Source organism: Colobus angolensis, unplaced genomic scaffold (assembly GCF_000951035.1).
Source record: "Colobus angolensis palliatus isolate OR3802 unplaced genomic scaffold, Cang.pa_1.0 Scaffold400, whole genome shotgun sequence".
Lineage (NCBI taxonomy): Eukaryota > Metazoa > Chordata > Mammalia > Primates > Cercopithecidae > Colobus > Colobus angolensis.
The window spans coordinates 1,986,071-1,996,418 of NW_012117378.1; the positions used below are offsets into that span (position 1 = coordinate 1,986,071).

At 35.0% G+C, this 10,348-nt stretch overlaps 1 protein-coding gene across 4 annotated transcripts in view; it reads left to right on the forward strand.

Annotated features, from left to right (window-relative positions):
* Nucleotides 1-9,844, forward strand: part of IL15 (interleukin 15) — a 100,941-nt gene extending 91,097 nt beyond the window's left edge. For all 4 annotated transcript variants that reach the window (XM_011955813.1, XM_011955814.1, XM_011955815.1 and 1 more), the window contains 3 exons: nucleotides 3,843-3,887; nucleotides 5,729-5,866; nucleotides 8,609-9,844. In XM_011955813.1, coding sequence (XP_011811203.1) covers nucleotides 3,843-3,887; nucleotides 5,729-5,866; nucleotides 8,609-8,719 — 294 coding nt within the window. In that variant the 3' untranslated portion in view covers nucleotides 8,720-9,844. The remainder of the gene's footprint in view (nucleotides 1-3,842; nucleotides 3,888-5,728; nucleotides 5,867-8,608) is intronic.
* Nucleotides 9,845-10,348: the final 504 nt, after the last annotated feature.

Here is a 10,348-nt window from a genome sequence, read left to right on the forward strand (position 1 = left end):
CTTGTTCTCAAACCACAGTGGAATCAAACAAGAAATCAGGAAATTAAATACAACGGGCAAATCTCCAAATGCTTGGAAATTAAATACTATACCTCTGTATAATACATGGGTCAAAGAGTAAATCTCAAAGGATATTCATAATACATACAATGAAAAAAATGAAATATAACATATCAAGGTATATGCGATGCAGCTAAAGCAATACTGACAGGGACATTTTTTTTTAAATCAAATGAATACATGAGAAAAAAAGGAGAATTATCAAATAAAAAATCTATGTTACCACTTCAAGAAACTAGAAGAAGTAGAGCAAAACAAATTCAATACAAGCATAACAAAGACAATATTTAAATGTAAGAGCCAAAATTAATGAAATTGAAATCAAGAAAACAGTAGAAAAAAGTAATGAAATATAAAACTGGTTATTTGGAAAATCAATACAATTAATCTTTAATAAGAATGACAGAAATAAAAAGAGAGAAGACACAGATCTCAGGGATGAAATTTGAGGCTGTCACTACAGAATCTGCAGTCATTAGAAGGATAATAAGGAAAACCATGAACAGTTTTATGCTCACAAATCTGACAACTTAGAGGAAACGGACCAATTCTTCAGAAACCACAAACTACCAAAACATATGAAGATGAAATGGACAATCCAAGCACTCCTGTAATCACTATATACATTGAATTCATCATACACAAGCTCCCAGAAAGGGATTTCCAAGCCTGCTGGTTACACTGAAACATTCTATCAAATATTTAGAGAAGTGCTAACAACAATTGTACAGTTTCTTCTAGAAAATAGAAGAGGAAGGAGCATTTTCCAGTTGATTTTAGGAGGGCAGTATTGCTCTGATGCGAAAACCAAATAGAGACATTACTAAAAAAGACAACTACAAAAATATCACCCATTAACTTAGATATTAAAATGCCCAATAAAATATTAACAAATCAAATTCAGCAGTGTATAAAAAGAATTATACACCATGATTGAGTGAGATTTATTTCAGGTACGCAAGTCTTGCTCAATTATTTGAAAATCAAGCAATGTAATCTACCATATTGACAGGCTAAAGAAGAAAATCATATGTAGAAAAGGTATCTGATAAAATACAACACCTCTCATGGTCTGTGTCCCGCCATATGCCACCTGGATTTATATGTTGAAGTACTAATTGCCAATATCTCAAAATGTGACTATATTTTGAGATAGGGTCAGTTAATAGAGGTCATTAGGGCAGGTCCTAATCCAATATGACTGGTGTCTTTAGAAAAACAGATAAGGATATAGATACACAGAGACAGAAAACCATGTGAAGACACTGGGAGAAAATGGCCACCTATAAACCAAGGAGAGAGGACTCTGAAGAACCAACCCTGCTGGTACCCTGATTTCAGACCTCTAGCCTCCTGAACTGTGAGAACATAAAGTTCTATTATTTAAGTCACCAAGTCCTTGGTACTTTTTATGGCAGCCCTGGCAGACTGATATAACACCTATCGAAGATAAAATTTCTTAGCAAAGTAGGTGTGGAGAACTGTCTCAACTTAATACAAAACATGTTCAAAAAGTCTAGAGCTACCACCATACTTAATGGTGAGTACAAGACTGAATGCTTTTCTGCTGGGACTGGAAACTAGGCAGGAATATCTTCTCCCACCACTTTTACTCAACATAATTGTCTGAGTTTTCTGTTGCTTATAACAGAATACCTGAAATGGGTAATTTATAAAGAAAATAATTTATGTCTTATGGTTATGAGACTGAAAAGTTCAAGGTTGAGAAGCCATATCTGGTGAGGGCCTTCCTGCTGGTGGGGGCTGTCTGGAGTCCAGAGGTGACACAAAGCATCACATGCAAGGGACTGAATGTGCTATTGTGCTAGCTCAGGTCTCTCTTCCTCTTCTTATAAAACTACCAGTTCCGCTTCCATAATAACCCATTGATACTTTAATCCATGAGTGGAATAATCCGTTCGTGAGGGCAGAGCCATTGTGATCCAATTACCTCTCAATACTGCCATACTGGGGATTCAGTTTCAACCTGAATTTTGCAGGGGACATTCAAACCATAGCAATAATATTGGAAGATTAGCCAAATTATAAAGCAGGAGAGAAAAACTATATGAGAAAAATAAATAAATAAAAGGCATGCAGATTGGAAAGGAAAATTATACATTGCCCCAAGTTTTTTGGAGGGAAAGTACTAAAAATGGGTATATTTTGTTTAGAAAATAATTCAAATTAAAACTACAATGACATATTATTACATGCAACTATAAGCATGTACAAAATAAAAAAAAGTAATGATGCTAAGTAAATATAAATAAACAAGGGTGATAATGCTGGCAAGGATGTGGAGAAACTGGATCGTCCATACACATACATTGCTGGTGATGATGTAAAATGATACAGCCACTGTATAAAATAGTTTGGCAGCATCCTATGAAACAAAACATGCATTTGCCTTACATTCCAACAACTGTACTCTTAGACATTCATCCTCAATAAATGAAAACTTATGTGCACACAAAAATATGTGCACGAATGTTCATAGAGATTTCTTCATGACTGCCAAAAACTGGAAACAAATGTGCTTTCGTTGTAAAAACTGTGGCGTATCATGTCAGGGAATACTACAGAGTAATAAAAAGGAACAAACTAGTGATACCCACAAGGTGGGTGGATCTCCACGGATTATGATGAGTGAAAAAAGCCAATCTTCATAAAGAAACTGTGGTACATTTATAAAACAGAATATTATCCATTGATAAAAAGAAATAAGCTATCAGGCCATGAAAATAAATGGAGAAACCTTCAAAGCCATATTGTTAAGTGAAAGGTAGGGATGCCAATCCGAAAAGGCTTCACACTGTATGATCCCAACTATGACATTTTGAAAAAGGCAAAGCTATGGAGACAATAAAAAGATCAGTGGTTGCCAAGGGTTCGGAGGGAGGGAGAAATGGCTAGGCAGAGCACAGACTACTTTTAAAGCAGTGAAAATGTTAATATATGATGATGGGTGGCATTATACATTTGTCAAAACCTGTAGAACATACAAAACAAATAATGAGCCCTAATATTCTATATAGCTAAGATCATAATAGTGACTCACCAAGTATAACAAACACGCCACACTAATGTAAGATATTAACAATAGGGAAACTGGGGTGGAGGACAAAGGGGTGTATAAGTCTTTGTACTTTCTGCTAGTTTTTCTGTAAACCTAAATGATTCATAAAAATGTCTATCAATTCTTTTAAAAGCTAATTTCAGAAGGTTACATACGATATGAGTCCCTTTATGTAACATTCTTGAAATGATAAAATTATAGGAATGGAGAGCTGAGAAGTGGTTGCCAGAATTTAGAGAGATTGGGTGATGATGAGGTATGTATGGGGAGAAAGGTGACTTTGGTTATGAAAGAATAGCAGGATAATCCTTGTGGTGATGGAACTATTTTGTGTCTTAACTGTGGTGGTGGTGATGTGAATCTATGCAAGTGATAAAATTGAATAAAACTTCACACATATGCATGCACACACACTGTGGCACATAAAACTTGTGAAATCTGAACAAGGTGACTGCATTGTATTAATGCCATTTTTCTGATTGTAATACTGTACTGTGGTTATAGAAGATGTTACCACTGGGGGAAGCTTGTTGAAGAGTACACAAGATCTCTCTGTATTTACTCTTACAGTTTCATATAAATTTTAAATTATCTCAAAATAAATAAATGAATTAAAAACAATTTAATGTTTTCAGTAGGTTGTGCTTATAATATCTAAAGCAGAGCATAGTTTTTAATATTGTCTAATTTTGTTTCCTTCCAGTCTATGCATATTGATGCTACTTTATATACAGAAAGTGATGTTCACGTGAGTATACTTTTTTCAAAATTGCTATTTGTCTCATTATCAAAGTTTTTAAAAGTATATTTTTGTAACAACTAAAATATGTGTAGTTTTAAAATCTAACTTTTGGTGTGTTTCTATAATCTATGATCAATGAGTTTTATTAGTGATTGTTGAGATGGGACTTGGGGGCAGATAGCTACATAAACGATATTTTTGTAATGGTGCCAAATCAAAATATTAAAAAAGTCTTTTCCCTCAATGTCAAACAAGATGCATTAAAAGTTTTTGTGATACAGTTGCATCATAATGCAATTAGATGCAAAAATCAGATTAACTTAGTCAATTTAAGAGTAGCCGACATACCAGTTATTTCCAATGCTGTAATGTGTCACCATCTGCAATCATATTTTCCATAAATTGCTTAAAGTCATCCATGTTCTGCATTTTACATGGTTCTCTACATTTGTCAGAAAAAGATTCTGATTAATTATTCTTTATGTGAGAAAAGAAACATAACCCATGAAACTTATTAGAATTGAAAAGTGATTTTGAACTGATTTCATTAATACATTGACATTTACTAAGGCATGTAGGATTTGTCATTTTGGTGGTGGTCCTTCCCTTCGGGATTGTTACTAAAACCAAGAAATGAATGCCCAACTTCACCTCAGGGAAAACAAACTCTATGTCCTCCCTCCATTATTCTTCAATTAGAACTTCTCTTACATAGATAACTTTCTAAGCATTGGAAAGAAACCATAGCCAGAAACTAGAAAAAAGAGATATTCACCAACCAATTGGGTCATGCTGCTGCACAAAGAAATTGTCTCCCTCCTCTGGCTACAGCATGTATTGTTTTTCTCTGCATTTTTTGTAAAATGGAAAGTAGTCAATTAACCACCAAATTCAGCATCCTGAGATTGCTTTTCTGCAATAAGATAACTTTGCAACCCATGGGTTATAGAAACAACCTTAGACTGAAGTTTAGATTTAAAAACGGACTCCACCACTTTTTACTTGTGTTACCTTGGAAATTGCTAAACATTTCTGAAGCTCAGTTTTATTACTGCTGATACGGTGACAGTATTTGTCTTTCAATCCTAAGCAGTGACTGTCGGGGTTAAGGAATATTACCAGTGCTGGGCACATGGGTATATTTCTTCATTTTTTCATCCATTCAGTAAGCATTTGTGAAGTGCCTGCAGGCTCCCAGGCACTGTGCAAGGTATTGAGAACACAAAGTCAAATAATGGTCAAATCCCTAGATATTCCTTGTTTCCTTTCTTTAAGTTCTTGTTAAAGTAAATGTTGTGGAAAACATATTTTTGTGGCACCTAAGAGCCTTTTCTGATTTGGCCAGCCTGTGAGTGGACATTAGTCCTGCTTTGATTTTTCTAATAAATTTCTTGGAATTGCTTCTCTCCCTCTGGAACTGTAGAACTTGAAAGAATAGTATAATTAGCAGCTACCACTATTTAAAATGTTAACAACACAATTTGATTCTAAAACTTCTTACAAATGCACTGTCTATGTTGATATTTTCAGAGTCTAAGGCCAGTATTATTACCCTTTCCACAGGGGAAATGTGCTCAGTGAGAAAAACTGGCCACTATTTCTACATTTTCTAGTTTCATGTTCTGTACGATATTGCCATCCTTCTTGATTGTGTTTTGTTGGTTTGTTTTGTTTTTTATTTCAAAGCCAAAAGAAAAAAAATTAAGCTGCCTCCTATGTAAAATTTCTTAAGGATATTGTGTATCTTTATAAAATATTTGGATTAACTTTTTGAAAATCAAAATTACATCAGTATGAAAATTAATAATCACAAAAAATTAATTGTTCTTTTTAACTTTTATTTTTAGCCCAGTTGCAAAGTAACAGCAATGAAGTGCTTTCTCTTGGAGTTGCAAGTTATTTCACATGAGTCTGGAGATACAGATATTCATGATACAGTAGAAAATCTTATCATCCTAGCAAACAACATCTTGTCTTCTAATGGGGTGAGTTTTCCAACAGTTGCTCAGAGTTGCATCTTATGTTTTGGGCCTGATTTGGAGAAGTCGTTCATGGATAAGCAGATCCTCCTAAGGGGCACTTAGGAGAAGGAGTCCTTTTCCAGTGGAATGGCATCCAAAAGTGGCACCAACTCCAGCATGCACACAATGCTAAACTGTTCAATGATTTATTCAGTAGACAAACATTTACAGAATCATGCCAGGTAGTGTGCTTCAGTGCTAGAATTATAGTTGCAAACCAGACAGACAGGTCACTGACCTCAAGGTGTTTATTGTCAGGTGCAGTGGATAGACATTAATCTAATTACATACTCAAGTGTCTAACATCAATAATAGTAACTCACATTTATTGAGTTATTACAGTGTGGCAGACACTGTTCTTTGAGCTTTAAATTGTTAATTCATTTAATCCTCATGACAAATCTGTGAGATAGTTATCTTTATTTCTATTTGAATGCTGAAGAAATTGTAGCACTGAGAGCTTGGATCACTTGCTCCAGTTTATACAGCTAGCAAAATGAGGAGCCACAATTCTTACCCGAGCAGTCTCTCTTCAGAGTCTGTTATCTCATGAGAAGATAAATACTTTAAAAGGATAACAATGAAAATATTAATAATTTGAGTATAATCTGGGACATTCCAGGCAACTTTAGCAGTAGAGGGTTCCAGGAAAGCAAATTCTAGGTACTCATATGATAGGCTGGGGCATCAGCTGTGCAAAGGCCCTGAAGTGCAAAGAATTATGACTTTCATGGCAAAACACCAGTGGCCAAAGCAAGGTAGAGAGAAAGCAGTTTTGTAACAAAGAGGCATAATCAAATTAGTTCATTTCATAAATACTTTTTAGCCCTCAGGAGACAGTATGAAAAAATACCCATAATCCCTGCTGTTAAAGAGGGAGGAAACAGAAATAAACCAACCACTCAGCAAATGAGTAATAAGTTAGTTATTTATGAAGCCCAGTGGTGAAAAAGGAGGCAGGGTAGGGGGACTGGGGCTCCAGTTAGGGTAGGCTGAACTAATAAGCTGCCATTTAACAAAGATGTGAGGGAATGAGCCTTAAGGGTATCTAGGGACATATGTTCAGGCAGACACAACTGAAAGTGCAAAGACCCTGAACTTGTGTGGGTGGACACCTTGACTTTTCTCTAAAAATACAATGCTGCTTTATGTCTTTGCTTCAGTGTAACCTTCTCAGTGATTTACCTGTTTACAATTGTAATCCCCTCCCTATTTGAGTACTCCCTGTCCTCTTGTCTGCATGTCCCATATCTGGAATACGATATATTTTATATAATGAGTATTGTCTATTTTTCCCTACGAGAATGTCAGCTTAAAAGGGATGAGTGTTTTTGTTTTTTATTAGTACTATATCCAAATTCCCAGAACAGTGTCTCATATATATTCAATACTTTATATATGTATGAAATGAATTTATTAAGGTTTATAATACTCTTATGATGTTATCTCCATCTTATTGGTGGAAAGAGTGAGCCATGCAACAGATAACTCATGGCAAAATAAATGATGAGCTCTTTAATGTGAATGCTCATCATGGCAGAGTGTGATATACATGCTGGAATGGGTGGGCAGGACTGCACAGTCAGAAGACCTGGATGTGAAGAATTTCAGTTGATTATGTCAGTTGAGATGAGTCAATATCTCTGTCTTCCTAGCTGACATGATTATTTTCAGGATCAAATAGGACAGCATTATATGAAATATGACAGTGCTTGGCATAGAGGATGTGCTTGATAAATGTTAGTGATGCTGAATTCCAAATAGTTAATGGATATAAAATCTAATTTTTATTTTTGCTGGCACAGCCGTCATGGTTCAGATGATCTCTAAAAAGTTTATTCTTAATTGCTACATTTGGAACATTCTAGTTATCCATAAAACTATGTTTGAATTATAACAATTTGTGGTATTCACCTAAATGGCTCAATTCAACCAGTGGGTGATTACAGTGCATCAGGCCCTGTGCTGAATGCTAGAGAAATAAACATACTGGCTTTGCCCTTCTGGTAGAGAGCTTAGAGAATAGTATTATAGTATAAAAAGAGTAAAACTTCATAATATGAATAGAATACATTAGATGTTGTGAGAGAGGTCTAAATAAGAGGTTCTGAGATGTAAAGATGGGACATTGAGTACCAGCACTGGGAACCCAGGGGTTCAGAGAAGCCTCCCTAAATGAGTACCTGAATAATCTTAAGTGTAAGTAGCAGCAGCTAAAATATGAAAGAATGTAACAGAGAGAAAAGCAAAGGCAGAGAGGCATCTAATAGTAAGCTGTGCATGGCAAGGAAAGCCAGATGCTCACTCAGTGTTCCTAGAGCATAACATTGAGGCACGGGGTATATGTGAAATAAATAGGTAAGGAATAGCTCATGAAGAGCCTGTGTGCTATGCAGGGAGGCATAGTCTTTATGCTAAAAGCAGATGATAGGAAACCATTGAAGGGCTCAAAGCAGGAACTCCATGGTCTGACAGACACAGCTTATTTTTCTCAATGTCCTTAACCCATTATTGGAAAAATAAACATATATCAAATCTCCCAGTTCTCTTTTCTCATAATTCTTCCTAATATGCTATTTATTTACTAAAGTTTTCATATCTCAAGACCTCACCATATGGTTCAAACGATATGATATTCCCATTCCCATGAATGTATATTTAATTTAATTATAAATTGCCAATTTAATCTTTCTTTATATTTTGCAGAATATAACAGAATCTGGATGCAAAGAATGTGAGGAACTAGAGGAAAAAAATATTACAGAATTTTTGCAGAGTTTTGTACATATTGTCCAAATGTTCATCAACACTTCTTGATTGCAACTGATTCTTTATAAAGTGTTTCTGTTACTAACGAACATCACTCTGCTGCTTAGACATAACAAAACACTCGGCATTTCAAAAGTGCTGTCAAAACAAGTTTTTCTGTCAAGAAGATGATCGGACTTTGGATCAGATGAACTCTTAGAAATGAAGGCAGAAAAATGTCATTAAGTAATATAGTGACTATGAACTTCTCTCAGACTTACTTTACTCATTTGTTTTTAATTTATTATTGAAATTGTACATATTTGTGGAATAATGTAAAATGTTGAATAAAAACATGTACAAGTGTTATTATTTGAAGTCGCACTGATATTTTACCTATTATCGCAAAATAGCATTTGTTTAAGGGTCAAATTATGTAGTGGCGGGGATGGGTACCAATGCTGCAGGTCAACAGCTATGTTGGTATGCTCCTGCCAGTGTGGAACCACTGACTACTGGCTCTCATTGACTTCCTTACTAAGCATTGCAAACAGAGGAAGAATTTGTTCTCAATAAGAAAAAGAAGAACTATATGTGAATCCTCTTCTTTACACTGTAATTTAGTTATTGATCTATAAAGCAACTGTTATGAAATAAAGAAATTGCAATAACCGGCATATAATGTCCATCAGTAAATCTTGGTGGTGGTGGCAATAATAAACTTCTACTGATAGGCAGAATGGTGTGCAAGCTTGTCCAACCCATGGATTGCAGGCCATATGCGGCCCAGGACAACTTTGAATGTGGCCCAACACAAATTCATAAATCTCATTTTTAGCTCATCAGCTGTCATTAGTGGTAGTGTATTTAAAGTGTAGCCCAAGACAATTCTTCTTATTCCAATATGGCCCAGGGAAATCAAAAGATTGGATGCCCCTGGTATAGAAAACTAATAGTGACAGTGTTTATATTTCATGCTTTCCCAAATACAGGTATTTTATTTTCACATTCTTTTTGCCATGTTTACATAATTTTTAAAAAGCCTTGTTGATTTGTTGGAGCCATTGTTATCTCACAGAAAATAATTGTTTATATTTTTTGGACTACACTGTCTAAAATTAGCAAGCTCTCTTCTAATGGAACTATAATAAAGATGGAATATTTTTGTTTTATTATACATTTATTTCATCTTAATTCAATTCTGGTAATACTCACTGAGTGACTGTGGGATGGGAAATTATCTCTTAAGAATTCGATTTCTCTCCATTCCACAGTAAAAACAGGTTCTCTGTTGAAACATTCTTCTATCACCCCAGTGCCCTATCCATGTACATGGGTCTTATTGCTTTAGTCAAATGGTGCTTATAAATACCTTCTGAGAAAGTTTAGAAGAAATCTGTATCCTATTTGACTTTCAATAATCATGTATTGGCTCTCAGCTTCTTACCTAATCTCAGTACAGAAAAAATAGTACTTGGCAGCCACTCTTAAAAGTCTTGGATTGTGGAAGTTTATTTATTTTTTTATTTCAATTGAGATAGTATTTTTAATATACCTGTATTTTTGTTTTGCTTTATGTATCTTTTTCTATTAGGGAGAGGAGGAAAAGTGTACCATTTTCATCTCTAAGTTTCCAGTTCAGTCTTTAAGGGAATGTTAGTCTTCCTGAGAATGGGGGAAGGAAACTCATAATGCCAG